This window comes from Sus scrofa, chromosome 4, assembly GCF_000003025.6.
Source record: "Sus scrofa isolate TJ Tabasco breed Duroc chromosome 4, Sscrofa11.1, whole genome shotgun sequence".
Taxonomy (NCBI): Eukaryota; Metazoa; Chordata; class Mammalia; order Artiodactyla; family Suidae; genus Sus; species Sus scrofa.
Window position 1 is genome coordinate 100,377,196 of NC_010446.5, and position 17,809 is coordinate 100,395,004.

General features: G+C 41.3%; 2 protein-coding genes across 8 annotated transcripts in view; one reads left to right on the forward strand and one right to left on the reverse strand.

Annotated features, from left to right (window-relative positions):
* CHD1L (chromodomain helicase DNA binding protein 1 like) overlaps nt 1-17,809 on the reverse strand; it is a 160,766-nt gene that overhangs the window by 112,233 nt on the left and 30,724 nt on the right. The window lies entirely within an intron of this gene.
* Nucleotides 852-17,151, forward strand: PRKAB2 (protein kinase AMP-activated non-catalytic subunit beta 2). 2 transcript variants are annotated; one of them, XM_005653067.3, is made up of 8 exons: nt 852-1,083; nt 1,349-1,530; nt 5,857-6,023; nt 6,849-6,942; nt 7,181-7,301; nt 9,018-9,151; nt 10,443-10,511; nt 12,617-17,151. In XM_005653067.3, exons 2-8 carry the CDS (start codon nt 1,375-1,377, stop codon nt 12,692-12,694), a joined length of 819 nt encoding a protein of 272 aa, XP_005653124.1. In that variant the 5' UTR covers nt 852-1,083; nt 1,349-1,374; the 3' UTR covers nt 12,695-17,151. The 2 variants fall into 2 exon arrangements, with proteins under 2 accessions (XP_005653124.1, NP_001230612.1); NM_001243683.1 differs by lacking the exon at nt 852-1,083 and having other exon boundaries at nt 12,617-12,928.

Sequence of the window (17,809 nt, forward strand, 5' to 3'; positions counted from 1 at the left end):
CAAGCAAGACTATGACGAAGAATCAAACCTAGAGTTGCTCTCTGCCAGCTGTCAAAGCAGGGGTTCTTACACTTTAATGCACACACACATTCCCCTGGGGATCTTGTTTAAAATGCACATTCTGATCCTGTAGGATGAGGCCTCAGATTCAGGATGTCTAACAAGCTCCCAGGTGACGCCCATGCTGCTCCTCACTAGAACACAGGCTGAGTGACAAGAGCTTCCAGTAGGTCATGAAACATGCGTGCGTCTAATAACACAAAGGAAGAATGAGTAAATCCCATAGCAATCTCATTAACTATCACTCAAAACGTGAATGAGTCACAACCTGAGGCCTGTCGCTGCCCGTTTCTGCCTTAATGTTCTTTCTGATGTTTCCATTCTTTCTTGAATTTCATTTCTTCAGGGGTTGCTCATACCAAGTGCTGTTTCTTAGCCTTGCAGGGCTTTCTCCTTCTCCTTAGACGAAGTTTAACCATTTGTCAAGATTTATCTCCTCATCACTCCTCCTTCCCCGCGGCTCCAGTCCAGCTGACTGCTTCCCACAGCACTTAGCAATTACCACTACTTCCTCAGCCTTCTGTTGGAAGCCCGCTTTCTTGATTCCTGTAGAAACCCACCTCTCAGGGAAGCCCCCCAGAAAGACAACATAAGAAAGAAAGGCAAAGTCGCTCCTCTGGGTACGGAGCCCTGGAGTCACTCGGGGACCACCCCCTCCGGAGGGCAGGCCCTGGGGCTCAACCAACCGAGTCTCAGCACAGCCTCGCCAGTGAAGCGATCTCAGCCCTGCGTGCCGCGGACTGCGGAGCGGGCGCCCCCGCGTGGCCCTGGAGGCTGCGCGCCGCTGCCCACCATCGAGCCGGCGGTGGCTAGAGAGGCCGGCGGGCCCCGGGCGCCGCGGTGGTACGGCCACAGGGAGTGCGCGCTAGGCGGGCACCGCGCCGCTGGCCTCGTGGCCATTTTAGGAGGAACCGCGGCTCGCTAGCCCCGGGCGCGGCTTCAATTTCAATAACTTTATTGGTGGCTTCTCAGCGGAACAGCCATCGCACCATTGGCCTCGGGAGGAGGGAGAATTTACAGGAGGTGACTGGGCGGGGGCGGGCGCCCCTGGACTGTGAGCGCAGGGATGAGGGGGAGTTCCCGAAAGCGAGTTTCCTGAGCCGCCGGCAACCAGGGGGTTTGGGGGTTCCGGGCGCTTCTGGAGGCCGGGGAGGGGGAGGTTGTCCCCCGGGCACGGCCTCCCTGGGGCGGGGATTCCCTTGCCCGGGTCCCCAGGCACAGGGGCGGGGCCGGGGGTGCTCCTGACGCAGCCGCCGGGGTGTTCCTAGCCTTGTGTTCCGCACGGCAGGTGGCCCCCGACTCCGAGCTGCAGCCATGGGAAACACCGCCAGCGAGCGGGTGGCCGGGGAGCGCCACGGCGCCAAGGCTGCTCGCGCTGACGGCGCGGGCGGCCATGCCCCGGGCAAGGAGCATAAGATCATGGTGGGGAGCACCGACGACCCCAGCCTCTTCAGCCTGCCCGACTCCAAGGTGAGCGCTCCCACGCCCCCAGCGGGGGGCGAGGCTGCAGCAGGGTGGGTGTCGGGGCTCCTCCTCCGTTTGGGGATTTCTTTCTTATCACACTGACCTGAGTTATGGTTTTGGGAACTAAAGGCTCTCTCGGGGACTGCGATGTTGAATGATCATTCCTTTCGCCGCGCTGCCTCAAAATAGCCCGGAGGTGGAGTTCTTGTTAGGCGACTCCTCTGCTGGCCGCATTTTCGGATGAGGACAACAGACCTAACTCTTGGTTCTCCCAACAGACACGGGTACCCTTTGCTAGGGTATCGATGAATTTGTAGGTTGTGGGCCTTGGGGAGGGTGGATTACCTGAGGGCCACATTTAGGTGGCCGTTTCTCTCATCTGCCCTGAGGTGGGCAAATGAATTTCTGTTTCCTGACAGCTTCTCTGTCTGAGTATCATCTTTGCTCTTCTGAGAGCTCAGCATTTCAGATCCCTTTTCCCCTTTGGCATGGCTGTGAGTGGCAACCACGTGCTTATTTGAATAATTTCTCCTAGTGGGGGTCAACAAAGGACATCATTTGGTGGACTGCTCATTTTCATCTCATACTTTATAGTTATGGTGGCTGAGCTGCTTCTTTCTTCCAGCCGCTACTCAAGAGCCAGAGCAGGTTAATTCCAGAATTTCTCCACTTCCCAGTAGTACTTCATCATGTTACCACCGCTGAAAACGAACAATCCACAGCAGCCTTGAAGACCTTGTTCTCAATTCCAAGGACTTGTTTCAGGGAGGAGAAAACTTGTATTCACCCCACAAAAAGCAAAGTTGGAGCTGACAGCAATGTGATTACCACCTGAATGTTTCTAATCCCTTTTAGAGCTGCTGGCATTAAATACATTAATTCCTCCAGGTAGAATAAAATGAAGTAGAAAAACAGATTGAGCAGCTGGGGGGTCTGTTTGATGTTTCTTGTCACTTATCCCTTCCTACCAGTGTGGGGTTTTATTTTATTTACTTTCCTAAAGAGAGAATAATTTGCCAGGTTGATAGCGTGGGAAATATGGATTCTCCAGTTTATTTTTTCAAGTACCAACTGAGAACATAATCACAAAAAGAAGTGAAGATGTTTTCTCGGTGTTTCTCCTCCATTCCTTTCTTTTCCCACTTCGGGACTTCTTTCTCAACATTTGGGCTGTCTCTTCAGCCATCTGAACTTCTTCAAAATTCTTCAAAGCTTTCTTTCAAAGCTTTGTACCCACTTCCCTACATTGATGACTCAGGATCTAAGTAATGTATTATTTGTCAAATGGTGACTGCAGTAACTGGCATCCTGAATAAAAGCAGGTTGCTCTATTTGAAATGGAGTCTATTTGGATCATTCTTTCCCTTACCTCAGTCTTGCTATTCATGAAATAAGAAAATGGATTCAGATAATTCTTAAAGTCTCTTCAGAATCTAAGATTTTATACTCAATGTGCTCTCTTTATTTCTTCCCTAAATGTTTCACTTAAACATTTTTCAATTGTAGTTGTAATTATTTTGCCACTTTTCCTGAAGATTTTGCTGACTATTGAACTTGGAGTAAACAATCTTTCTGCTAGTCAGCTGCACTCATGCCTGCCACAGAAATGTCACGTTATCCGTGGAAGGGCTTTCTTCCAAAGCTAAGCATATTAATAGTTTGTAGCTTTCAAATTCTAAACTGAAAATACTAAATCATACAAGTAAATGATAGAAACAGTGGCAGTGGGGCCATCCTCTTCAGTGGACTAGTTACTGGTTCTCAATTAGAATAGGCTGGAATTTGTTTAAACACTTCATGGAAAATTTGAAACACTGTCCATGTTTCAAAGCAGGGAGAACAGTGTGATGAACTCCTGTATAGTTGTCATCCAGTTTAAACAATGATCAAATCATGAATGAATTTGTACCACCTATATACCCCCATCCACTCTACCCTCACCAATTATTTTGAAGCAAATTCCAGACTATCATATCAAATATTACTTTATTAGTATTTTAGGATACATTTCTAGAGATGAGGTTTCTTTATTTTTAACATAATCACAGTGTTATTGTCTGGAAAGCTTTTTAAGAATAGACTCCCAGACCCTATATTTGAATCAGAATCTGAGGCATTTGTAATTCTTAGGCATATGTAAAAATTTCTCTAATTCTAATGCAGCCTGTCAAGCAAGAACTCATTGCTTTGAGAAAATGGAGATCAAGATTTTTTAGGAGCTCCCGTCATGGTTCAGTGGTTAACGAATCTGACTAGGAACCATGAGGTTGCAGGTTCGATCCCTGGCCTTGCTCAGTGGGTTAGGATCTGGTGTTGCTGTGACCTGTGGTGTAGGTCAAAGATGCGGCTCAGATCCCACGTTGCTGTGGCTGTGGTGTAGGCCGGTGGCTACAGCTCTGATCAGACCCTTAGTCTGGGAACCTCCAAATGCTGCGGGTGGGGCCCTAGAAAAGACAAAAAAAAAAAAAAAAAAAAAAATTCTCTAAGCCATTTCCTTATATAACGTGGAAGTCCCTTCTTTTTCTCTGTTTACTTTGGATTTATGCTGCTACTGGTGTCTCGTAGTGTAGTTTTGAGGAATATGGAGAGACAGTACAGAAGGTAGACTACCTCTGCCATTTTTAATGTAAAGCCCATATGAACAAACTAGTTTTTTTTTTTTTTAACTCATTTTATCTGGTAATATTTTGGTTTAATACCATACAGTCTTATTTACCTATTTACCAAAGTCATTCAAGCCAATCTAAAGTGAGAGTCAGCAAATATTTTCTGTAAAAGGCCAGATAGTAAATATTTTAGCCTCTGCAGACCATACTATCTCTGTCACAAATGCTCAGTTCTGCCATTCTAGCATGAAAGCGGCTATAGAAAATGAGTAAGTATGGAGTTCCTGCTGTGGCAGAGCAGGTTAAGGATCCTGTTTTGTCTCTGCAGTGGCTCAGGTTGCTAAGGTATGAATTTGATTCCTGGCCTGGCGCAGCCACTACTGTGGCGTAGATCACAGCTGTGGCTTGGATTTGATCCTTGGCCCAAGAACTTCTATGTGCCATGGGTGTGACCAAAAAAAAAAAGAGAGAGAGAAATAAAATAAGTGAATGAGTATGACTATTTTCCAATAAAACTTTATTTATAAAAGCATCTGGCTCACTGGTCATAGTTTGCTAATTCCTGTACTAAAGGATGGTAGTTCCTTTAGGCTCCAGAATCTTTTTTTTTTTTTTTAATTTATTATTATTTTATTTTTTGTCTTTTTGCCTTTTCTAGGGTGGCTCCTTTGGCATATGGAGGTTCCCAGGCTAGGGGTTGAATCAGAGCAGTAGCCACAGCAACGCGGGATCCGAGCCGCATCTGCGACCTATATCACAGCTCGCAGCAACGCCGGATCCTTAACCCACTGAGCAAGGCCAGGGATCGAACCCACAACCTCATGGTTCCTAGCCGGATTCGTTAACCACTGAGCCACGACGGGAACTCCATGGCTCCAGAATCTTTATCACTACTCCTAAAACAACTCGTATAAACCTGGCAGGGGTAAGCAAGTAAGATTTCGTAACCCTTTCTCAAAATTTAAGAAGCCATGGAGGTTCCCAGGCTAGGGATCTAATCGGAGCTGTAGCTGCTGGCCTATACTACAGCCACAGCAACTCCAGATCCAAGCCTCCTCTGCGACCTACACTGCAGCTCATGGCAATGCCAGATCCTTAACCCACTGAGCGAGACCAGGGATTGAACCCGCCAACCTCATGGTTCCTAGTTGGATTCATTTCTGCTGCGCCACAACAGGAACTCCTGATTTTTATATTTTTAATGTCCCTTCGTAACCTATTAACTAAAATGGAGATTATGAATTACATATGAATTTTAGTATCTCTAATTTCCATTACAGCTTATAACTGAGAGCGTCTCATATTTGCATATGAAAAATACATGGCTAACTTTATTTTTGTAGAACCATTCTTTATTTTCATATTTCTTCTCATAAGTGATACTTAGAAGCATATCGTAATTGTCTGCCTATGAGTTCATCTGGTAACAAGAAGCAAGGTTTTTTGTTTTTCAAGGGAAATCCTAAGGTTCTGAAAGGATGAGTGATTTATGCAGAGTCAGAAGTTGGGCTGTTATGTGGGCAGCTTTTGAGTATAAGCCATTTGAACCACTTTGGTCCTAGATGAGTTCTTTTTCTATAGTTTGTTCAGAATCTGATTTAGTTGCTAATATCAAGGCTTATTAATACTTAGCAGAAACCTAGCACCCCTCTCCTCCCTAGAGAGGAGAATGACTTTTTCAGAATTCCTGGGTCACAATTTAGGGATGACCTAATCCTTCTTACAGCTCCCTGGGGACAAAGAGTTTGTATCATGGCAGCAGGATTTGGAGGACTCCGTAAAACCCACACAGCAGGCTCGGCCCACTGTTATCCGCTGGTCTGAAGGAGGCAAGGAGGTCTTCATCTCTGGGTCCTTCAACAATTGGAGCACCAAGATTCCACTGATTAAGAGGTGAAGACAAGTGTCTTGGTTGAGTCTGTAGAGTCCAGGAGTAGAGACCTGATTTCCTTTCTCAAGAGAGACCTGACTGGAATACTCCTTTCCATCTGCTACAGACTCTCTAGAATATTTTCTGTGACCAATAACTATATCTATGACATTTTTTTGTTTTTAACCTCATAGCAACGAGTCAGAGATGTTTTACCACTTAGAATGCCATTGCCTCAGAAGGACTTATAACAGCTTTGTGGGTACATTCTTTAGGATTGTGTTAATACTAGTCCTTTCTGTGCTTGTGGGAAGTCTTCTGTAACTAGCTGAGTCCTATTGCTCTGACTTCTGCACTAAAACAAAACACATTGTAAAGGTCTAGATAGTAATGTTATTTGTTGCTGGCAGAGCAATAATGAATTATGTACTGGTTATGGCCCTTTGTATGTAGGTAATTTCCTAGAAAATGCTCACCAAAATACACAAGGGGTAGGGCATTTCTTATCCTGAACCTATTTGCTGTCTTATTTACACTTGTGAGGGATCTATTCAGCTGAAGCAAAATAGTTGTGCTAAGGTGGAACATTCAAGGGGATTAACATCTTTACTGTACTTTTCCAGATATTAGTTAAGAACTAAAGTTACTGGGAGGGGCTAGCAAGTACATGCAAAAGGTGATAGAGAAAAAGGAGAATGGGTTTATAAATTATTTTTTACTCCAGAGGGTGCAATCACTTAGGAATGTGGGAGATCACTGGTATGATAGTGATTACCTCATGATTTTTACATTTATTTTCAGTCTTCTAATAGGAGCTTGGCCAACTAATTTTCTGCTTTCTTCTGTAGCCATAATGACTTTGTTGCCATCCTAGACCTTCCTGAGGGAGAGCATCAGTATAAGTTCTTTGTGGATGGACAGTGGGTTCATGATCCATCAGAGGTAAGGCCTTGATCTCTGAGGGTAACCACTGACTTAACAGTCTGTCCCCTTTTGCTGTTACTCCTTTTGGTGTCAAACAACATTGCTGTCAGGACTGATGGGCTCCTACACGGAGGATTTCTTTCTTGATAAAAGATGGTGCTGCCAAGTAGGATCATTTTTTAAAAGAAAAGAGTTGAACAGAAGAGATAGATTTGAAATGGGGATTCATGTATTTTTTTTCCATTCACTGTTTCAGCCTGTGGTTACCAGTCAGCTTGGCACAATTAACAATTTGATCCATGTCAAGAAATCTGATTTTGAGGTGTTTGATGCTTTAAAGCTAGATTCAATGGAAAGCTCAGAGACATCTTGTCGAGGTAATTTTGTAGTATTTGCTCTTTTTTGATGTGTTCTTCTTATCATGCATGTTTCTTTCCAAGAGTGGTTTTTATTTTTTCATTTTCTCCACAGAAATTTCTGAATTATATGTGTATGTTCCTCCTATAACCATTTAGGTCCCCTTCTCTGAGAGAAAAAAATCTGTCTAGTGTATTTGATTTCAAACTTTTTAACCAGGATCTGTAGTAAGTTTACATTATAACCCCATACACACAAACACACACATAACGTAACCGTAAGTCTTGCAGTATGTTTGCCTTTATTACATGTAAAGCACCCTGTTTTCTATTTTATCCTTCATTTACAAACCATTAATAGGCTATAGTCTACACCTGTGCTGTATTAGGGCTGCACCTGTGGCATATGGAGATTCTTAAACTAGGGGTCGAATTGGAGCTATAGCCACTGGCCTATGCCACAGCCACAACAACGCCAGATCCAAGCCGCATCTGTGACCTACACCATAGCTCACAGCAATGCCAGATTCTTAACCCAGTGAGCAAAGCCAGGGATCAAACCTGTGTTCTCATGGATTCGTCTCCACTGAGCCATGATGGGAACTCCTGTAGTTTTAAAAGCTCTTTCTAGTAATATTTCACGTTTTTCATTGACCTTTAACAGTGTCAACTAGCAGGGGCTAGTTGAGTTTGGTTTGCCTTCTTTAACTGCCTCAGCCTAATCCTGCCAGTTTGATAGCTCATTTGGCAGTTCTATAATTTTATAAGGCCCTATACTTAAGTCAGTCTGTAGAAAAAAAGCCTCACATTTCTGAGAAAAAAGTATCTATACATGTATGTGTAACTGGGTCACCATGCTGTACAGTAGAAAATTGACCAAACATTGTAAACCAGCTATAATGAAAAAAATAAAAAATCATTATATTAAAAAAAAAAACTCATATTTCTATTGTGTGTATGTTAACTGAAGTTTTTAAAGTTTTTGGTTAAAAAAAAAAATTTCCTTGTTAGAGGAAAGACCTATATACTTTTGTTTCTCACAATATTTTTTCCAAGCCCCTCATCTCTACTTACATTGGCTATAGCACCAGAAAAATAATTTGCTATCCATATTCACAGTTATCGATTTTGTAACTTTACAGTAAAGGCTCTGATTGTCTAAAGAAGTGTGTTCCAAGGAAGCACACTTCTTCCTTGTGAACGCAAAGTCTGCCTCTGCTACTAATTAGCTTTGCCATCACAGATGAGACCTTCAATGCTTTTGGTTCTCAGTTGCTTATCAGTAAAATCAGAGGCTTAGACTTTCTGTGATTCTCAGCTGAGACACAATACCTGAACTGGGCATATTAGAATCTCAGGGCACAAGGGTGGCTTGTGCAGGTTCTAAAAGTATAATTAATAATATAATAATTATCTGTTTGGGAGTTTTGTGGTGGTGCAGCAGCTTAAGGATCCAGTATTGTCTCTGCTGTGGTGTGGGATCAATCCCTGGCCCTGGAACTTCTGCATGTCTTGGGCGTGGCCACAAGATAATAATAATAATTATATAAAGCTGTGACCTTTGCTGCAGCTGTGGCAACACCAGTTGCTTTAACCCACTGTGCCACAGTAGGAACTCCAACTTTATGATTCTTGTCTTTTACCATATTTAGTATTAGCTGCCATGTATTGACAGTTTTTTCTTGCATTTTTTGTAGCTTCCCATCTTTCCCTTATATTTGTATAAATATCTTCCAGACCTTTCCAGCTCACCCCCAGGGCCTTATGGTCAAGAAATGTATGTGTTTCGATCAGAGGAGAGATTCAAATCCCCACCCATCCTGCCTCCCCACCTTCTCCAAGTTATTCTTAACAAGGACACTAATATATCTGTGAGTATCCTAAGAGTATTATTGGGGCATCTGGGGGTCACTAGGGCCATTTGAGCCAAAGTTATGTAATTCTAGAAGTTGGGATTATTAAAAAGTTATGTTGAGTATAAATCATATACTTATCAGTAGTATTGCAGGTTCCTTTTTCCAGGGCTAAGTTGTGACTTTTCCAGGTACTTATATCAAAATTTATACTTGTCAAAAAAAAAAAAAAAAAAAAAAAAAGAGTTCCCGTCGTGGCGCAGTGGTTAACGAATCCGACTAGGAACCATGAGGTTGCGGGTTCGGTCCCTGCCCTTGCTCAGTGGATTAACGATCCGGCGTTGCCGTGAGCTGTGGTGTAGGTTGCAGATGCGGCTCGGATCTCGCGTTGCTGTGGCTCTGGCGTAGGCTGGTGGCTACAGCTCCGATTCAACCCCTGGCCTGGGAACCTCCATATGCCGCGGGAGCGGCCCAAGAAATAGCAACAACAACAAAAGACAAAAGACAAAAAGACAAAAAAAAAAAAAAAATTTATACTTGTCTTCTGATCCTAATATATCAGGCCCAGAGCTATGGATTGATAGAACTAGTTTTTAACATTTTTAATTCCAACATAAGATGAGAAGTACTTATCATTTGCAGTTATCCAAAAGAAGTATATTTTGCATATAATTTACATCCCTAGTTAACTCACTTGATTCCCACTAAGATTATTTTTGCCTCTTAATACAAATCTTCTTTGTGTGTTGTGGGCAAGGTTTTTGCTTTAGTCCTATTAAAGAGTATGAATAGATGCTGAGGCTTAGGGTTTCTGCCCCAGGCTCAGAATTTTCCGAATATTGTGTAATGGGAATGTATTGATATATACGAGGATGAGTGCTTTATTTATTTATTTATTTATTTTTGCTTTTTAGGGCCACACCCATGACATATGGAATTGCCCAGCCTATGGGTTGAATTGGAGCTACAGCTGCTGGCCGACGCCACAGCCACAGCCACACCAGATCTGAGCCATGTCTGCAGCCTACACCACAGCTCATGGCAACACTGGATCTTTAACACACTGAGCAAGGCCAGGGATTGAACCCATGTCCCCATAGATACTACTGGATTTGTTACCACTGAGCCACAGTGGGAACTCCCTAAGTGCATTATTTAAAAGAGATAATACATTCTCGTTTTGAGTTTCTCAACAGTTCCAAAGAGCCCTGGGAAGAATAAACTCTTTGGTTTAAGATCTTTGATTTAACATTGTGCATTTAACCCCACTTAGTTGTTTTTTGGGGGTTTTTTTTTCCCCCTCTTTTAGTGTGACCCAGCCTTGCTACCTGAGCCCAATCATGTTATGCTGAACCATCTCTATGCATTGTCCATTAAGGTAAGTGGTGGGCCTGGCTCTTCACAAAGCTCCCCAAAATCGGAGGGCATGGGTTGAACATATATTTTCCAGTAGTTTCTTGCTCTGTTTCTTCACTGAAGCTGAAGCTGGCAGAAATGGTCAAATCCATTTTTTAAACTAGTGGGTGAGTTTGTTTTAAATCTTAGTCTCACTATCTGAGTTCTGTCCAGCTGAATTGCCCTGTGATTAAACGGACTTTTTGCTTCCTGGTTTCTTTTTGGGTAGCTGTAACCTTTGTACCACCTACTTAATTAAGTTTGAGTTCATAGTACTAGGATTTCCTTTTCAGAAAAAAGCAAGTTTACCTTCCAATTCAGAGAATGCTTGAATGTGATGTTAGTTAAGGCTTCTGCTTTTTTAAAGGTGTACATGGACTGCTTTCAGGTGCCTGAGTCACATATACCCAATTGCTTGCATCTTGCTTATACACTAAGTAAAGGAGAAATGTGACTAGATTTGCCCTGTGCCCTCCCAAGTCCTAGAACGCCTCTCGGTTTCTCAGCTGCTTTACACTCTGCATTGAAAATATCCATTCAGTCTTACCATGTCTTTGTGGTCTGGCTATTCGAATAAAGTTTGATATAGCCCTATAGTTTCTAAACTAAGCTGAACATCGTCAGAATCATTTGGGGGAAGTTTGTAAAAAATACAGATTCAAAGGCTCCATCCCCAGGGATTCTGAAGGAGTGCATCTAGGATGGATCCCAGTTTTTTTAAGCTGCTTTTATTTCTTAGACGTGCAATCAGATTAGGGAAGTCAATGACACAGCTGTCTTTAATGTGGTACTTATTAAATATATATAAAAAAATTAAATTCAATGATATATATTTAGTAAGTACCACATTAAAGACAGCTGTGTCATTGACTTCCCTAATCTGGTATAAGAAGTTTTTTATAATAACCTTGTGATATAAGCATTATTTTTAACCTCTGGTGTATAGATAAAGAAATTAAGTCTCAGAGAAGGTCATATTGCCAGTAGGTATCCGAAAGAAGACTGAGATCCAGTCCTCATTTCATGTACTTCCCTAGAGAGCACTGTGCCAGTTTTTCCAAGTAGGTCTTCTCTCACTTGCTCCTCATTTTTACCAAACTCTTCCTGGAGTTGAATTTTTTACTTGCCTTGCATCTGTCATCTTTAGACTGTGTTCTGCATATCATAGTCACAGAATGTTAATCTGAGAAGTATTCACTGTGGATAGTACAATAGAGAGGAAAACAGGAAGATGCACTGATTTCTTAATTGGATTTGCTTGGGTTCTTTGGGCTCTGACTGAATTTTGCCTCTTATAACTGCTCCTGGGCTCTCAGTTGATGTCCATGGGTGTGCCATTGCTTTCTGTGGTACCCCCTTGGTCTGTAACACTGCCTGGGAAATGGTACTTCTTACTCTTCATACTGGCTCTCACCCAGGTCAGGGTCTTGATTACTGTGATTCAGCTTGGCCTTGACCTATTCCTCAGATTGTTTAAACTGTTTGAAATTGATCCATTGGATTGAGTATCTTTCCAAGGAGGATTTTGGAGTCCACTTTGTTCAAGGATAGAGGATGATTCATGATCACAGAGGACTTTTATTTTTAAGTTCAACCCTAGTATGAAATGGAAATTAGACCTGCTTCGGCACTTGGAAATGGTTTTTCAAAAGGATCACTGCCCTTTCTTTTGATTGCTTTTAAGACTCCCTTCTAGAAATGGATGCCAGGATATTTCTTTTTTTCTATGATAGTTTTAAGCCCAGTATTTGAATTTAAGGTGGAGAAGAAAGTAAAGTAGGAAAATAATATTTCTTCAGCACCTACTATATGTCAGGTACTGTGTCAGATATTTTCATGTAATCATCAGAGCCATCCTAATGGTAGGTGTTACCCTTTGTAATGATGAGAAAACAGCTACTTACAGACATTAAGTAAATTACTCAAGGTGACAAATAGAGTAACAGTAGGAATCAGGACCGGAACTTAAATTAATTTGACTCCAAAACCAACCCCTTTATAATATTAAACTATCTCTGTTAATGGCCAGGAACAGCTGCCTACGTTGTGAACTAGTGAATTAGCTGCATATGTTTATTTCCCTTGCAGGATAGTGTGATGGTCCTTAGCGCAACTCACCGCTACAAGAAGAAGTATGTCACTACTCTGCTGTACAAGCCCATCTGAAGGCATCCCTTCCTGCCTCCCAGGATTCAGGAGAAGCATCTTCCTTGCCTTTCTGGACTGGACCAGTCTTATGTGGGACTGGAAAGCTGATATGCTTTGAGGCTAATATGTGTGTTTCAGTGCCTCTGAGTAGGAATGCTCTGCTTTTGCGTTTGATTGCAAATGAGAGCTTTATGAGTTCATGGAATTTATTTTAAGAAAAAAAAAATATATATACATATGAAGGAAGGTTAATGGAAGTCTCCTAGCTAGGTGTATTCTCTCTGCCTGTGGGAACTCACCAAGACCTGTTTGGGAGAGCTACAGGAAGAACCATGACAGGAAGCTTTTTTAAAAGAGAATGAAGAGCAAACTCTCAGGATCCTTTTTGGGTGGAGGTTCTATCACTGCTACCTTGGTTGTCCAAGGGATGAATTTGTGCCAGACTGCTGCCCCACTTACAGCTGCCTCCTTGCAGGAGCAGCTTTTCTTGCATGGGTTCTCTGTTTTCTCAGAGTGTGTGCCACAATCTGTATTTTTTATGATAACCGATGCCCCACAAGAGCCCTGTTTCCTCCCATTTCACATTCTTGCTTTGTTTACCTCCTTCAGATCCTATGCCTGACCCTTCCCTAACACAAAACTCGGTAGGTGAATGACCCCTTTCAAATGCTGTGTGAGACCTAACCCACCTCAGAAACTAGGGCTGCTAGAAAGTCTCCTTTTTAAGCACAGCACAGCACCATGAGACTTTGTTACCAGTTATTTTGGCTTCTACTAATGAAAATATGGCTCAGAATTATATGAAAATTAGAATGCAGGTCTGCTTTCTTGTTTTGGTGCCACAGTTTAGGCTGTATTGGCACATTCCTATACTTTTTCCCCCTGGCTCGGCCTTGCTTCCATGTTTTCTTTCACAGAGCAGACAGCTTTGAAGGTGGAAGTGAAACCAGGGAAAACTTTCATATATTTCATCTTTGGAAGATTTTTATGTGCCTACATTTTTCTTTTATCAAAAAATGCCTTTTTATTGGTCTTAAGAGACTGCATTGGAGAACTTCAGACTTTCAATAGACAACTCCCAATAATTTCTTCTCTAGTCTATCCCTCTACAATCTTCGCATTAATGTGGCTGACTCTGTGTACTTCATTATGGTAGACACTGCTCTAGATACAGACTATTAGACTCATTTCATGCACCTAAAAGCTTCCCTCAACTTAAAGTTTCATTAGAAGCAAGAAAGTACCTTGGTCGTTCCAGCCATGAAAAGTATCATTTTCATGCACTAAGTACTAATAGAATTGTTTTGTCCTTCTGTACCTTTTTCCAAAAAGTGTTTGATGAAGTGAGGTCAATGATTTCAATTTGCGGAATAAAAAGTAGCTATTCAGTCCACCCTTGGGGTTCGGAGATTAAAACATTTTCCCCCAAGTTTCTGTGGCTTTTCCATTACAGGTAAAAGCAAACATTCAATACTGAAGGAGGCTAAACTTGATGCTGAAGAGGCTCCCTGACTGCTAAGATCTGCCCAGCCATACTGAAAGGGCACTGACAGGTTAGTTAGCTACCTCCTGTCTTTTCCATGTAAAGCTGATGACACAGTTGTCTTTGGGTACATAGACCTCTGAGATCCTCTGTGTGAGGCAGTAGGGTGTGGGGCTGCTGTTTTGCTGGGAAGGCAGATTGCTAACTGCTTTAGTGGTTAATTGCTGAGAGTAAATTACTTTAGCCACTCAAGGCCACCCTCTGCAGCAAAAGGCTTTTGTGGAAAACGTTTCCTGGTCTCAATCACTTTTAGAATGATGTGTCGTTTTAAAAATTCAGGCCAAATTCTGTTATAACCAACTCAGGATCTGCATTGTCTTCAGTTGTACTAGAATTTTGCTTTTTCCAAAACCCATTAAACAAGTGGGCCACTTAGGATTTAAAACTTGGTTGTTACATGAAGGATTTTGTTTTACTTATATGTCTTATCAGCCATACTGAAATGTAATTGTGTTAAAATTTCTATTCTGCACAGATATATCAGTGGAGTGGGGCAGGAAAAGAGACCCCTTCAGTTTCTCTCAGGCCAGAGGCATCTATAAACTGGATCTGTCTCCAGTGACAGACAGTAGGTTTTGGTGCTGGTGACCTTCAGATCTTTCTAATCTGGAAATGTGCAGAAAGTGTCAGTTTTCTAAATTCTGAAGTAATCTCTTAGTCGGATGTGAAAGTGCCTACTAACTGGTAGGGAAAGGGATGAATAAGAGGAACTCGATGATGTCTCATTCAGCCCTGTACCTTCTCTGTACTGCTGATAACATCCCATGGCCTTGAGAATTCCTATTATACTCTCAGTCTGTCCCCGAGAGACTGATCCAGAAGGTAGAGAGGGAGGGAGGAAGGTACCCTAAAGTACAGCTCACTCATTCTTTTATATTGATTACAGGGATAGTTTATTTTCTGCAGAAGAATCTGATAGATTTTGACAATGAATAAAGGCAAAAAAAATTTTTTTTTAGATTTATTTGGTTTTGTTTTTTGTTTTTTTGTTTTTTTGCCTATAAGAACTTCATAGAGTCAGAGAGTAAAAACAGAACTCTTTGGGAGGGCTGACCCTTACAGATTTGTATCATGGTTTAGGGGTGGTAGGAAAAGAAAGAGTAACTGAGCTGAGGAGGGATACTAGGAAAATTAAGGCTTAAGTAACTCAGAACTAAAAATCTCCTTTTTAAAATTAAATCAGACATAATATACCGGTATCTTTGGATCTCACTGTATATTAAAAAAAAAAAACTACCCTTTGTTTCTTGTTTCTATTTTCTACCCTTTCTTCTGTATTTTGCTTTAACTTCATTTGTTAGGTGGACTTTACCAGAGTCTAAAGTCAAACATTACCTAAAACAAATATTAGTCATCTTGCTGGTAATGAGAACTTCTATGTCATGGTTATTAGCTTGCTTTAAGCTTAAGAGCTGAATGGGATTTAATCACTGTAGGCAAAACCCATGAAGGGCATACCTGGCCTTGATAATGTTGGCTTTTTTTTTTTTAAACAATGCTTATATGGTAGAGAAACCCTATAAAAGAAGTATTCAAGAGAAGTCTCTTGACAAGATCCTATAAACCCAGGCCCACTCACTTCACTCCAATTATTTCTAGACTCTTGTAGATCTAATGGATCTGAAGTAAAACCTTTGAAAAATGTTGGTACTCCATGTATGCTGCTAAACTGAAGTTAAGTTCAGAAAGGAGTGTTATCTCTAGACGGCGCTTATGTTAATCTGGGTATAAATGAAGGAAGCATTAATGATAGAATCCCCTGCTTTTAATTGGGGAAATAGGGCTTTTAAAATTTTGACCTCAACTAAATATGATATGCAATAGTCTGTGTTTGTGTATGTTTGAAATACATTCTATTCTCAGAGATTTCTAAATCCTCATATTCTGGTGATTTGAAGCATAGGCTTAAGAGCAGATACACAGTAGGTTCCTGCATTATTCAGACTCATCTTTAAAGCCAAGCTCTTGCTGTCTTCTACTAGGAACTGCTGACTTCAGTTACCCATGGTATGGAGGACCTAAGAAGGATAGGAGTGAGGTTCTTTTAACACTCTAGATCTAGACATTTCTCTCTCCTTAAGCACCAATCACGATTGGAGTTTGAAGGGCTGTGATTCTTCAATGAACCCAACCTTTTGGAGTAAAGAGGCTAAATAACCCTTTTTAAATTATAAGGAAAAAGAAAAGGAGAAAAGAAAAACAAACAAAAACCTCTAAGAGTCTGTTATTTATGAAAGCCAATTCCTAGCAATGGAATCCCTCTAGGATTCATATTTGGGCTTTGTCTTGATTTGCTTTACTCAGTTGTGCTATAAATTGAATGTTTTGTTAGTTTCAACATTGCTTGGATTTGAATTGTGTGTGGCACAGTGCTTTTGCGGTAAAATTGGTGCAAAATACTAAATACTCTGGATTTTGTAGTCAGGGTAAATGGTGAAGGGATACCTACCCTAAGTATTATATTGTGTATTGATCATCTTACTTCTTTTCTATTCCTGTATTCAGAACACTTACCCAGGTTGTGGTTTTAGGACAGCCAAAGCTCACTGATGTTGATTAGTCCTAATCTCCACACTGGGCCCCATATGTGAGACTTGTTTGTATTTAGGTAAACTGGATAGTGTTGGTTGTTACTATACTGAAGCATTTTGAGTAAGTATAGCTCTGTTATAAAGGGGGGATGAGACTATAATTTGAAGGGAATTAAATATTTGAGTCCTCCTTTAAATGGTGCTTTCTGTAACCTTAGTACTGAGATACAGAGCTGCTTTCCAGTATTTCACAAAGGAGTGGATAAGAATGGATTTTAAAGCTTTTCCCCAAGTGTAATTTGTCACTGGACTCTGACATGTCTGAAAAATATGTGATGTAACACATAGAAATGTGAGTTTTCCATAAAACTGTTGAATAAAAGTAATATATAGCAATAATATTTGATTTCTTCATTGATTACTGATATTATCAATATCTATCTGCCCAGGTAGCCTTAGGGCCTAAAGAATATAAATTACCGCACAGACATTTTTGAATAAAGAGAAAAGTAATAAGTATAGTGGACATGTGTGGAGTCATCCTTCCATTGCCATGCTTCCTCTTCTTTTTGTTCCAGGGTATGCCAGCATTAACTAGAGGAATGCGAACTCTGATTTGATTTTTCAGCACTCTCTATAAACTGCACACTTAGCTATCATCTGGTGCTGGATTAGCTGAGATCCTAGACTAATGCTTCTCATCCCTGGCTGCACATTCATATCATCTCTACAGATTCTATAAAAATACTGATGCCTAGTCTACTACCTCCACCCCAATTAAATGAAAACTTCTGGTTTGGGGTCCAGATATCTATATCTTTTAAGCTCTCTAGATGATTCTAACGTACAACCAGAGATGAAGACCATTATCCTCAAGCTTCCCTACTTATTCTTTTTCTGTCGGATATGTACTTCCCATTATATATGAAAGCAGATTATATAGTTCACTCTAACAGCAATTACTTCCCTCAGTTGGCTTTTTTCAAGGCCATGATTATAATAATATCCTTTTAGTTTTCCATCCCTTTATTTCATGGGGTTTTTTGGTTTTGTCTTGTT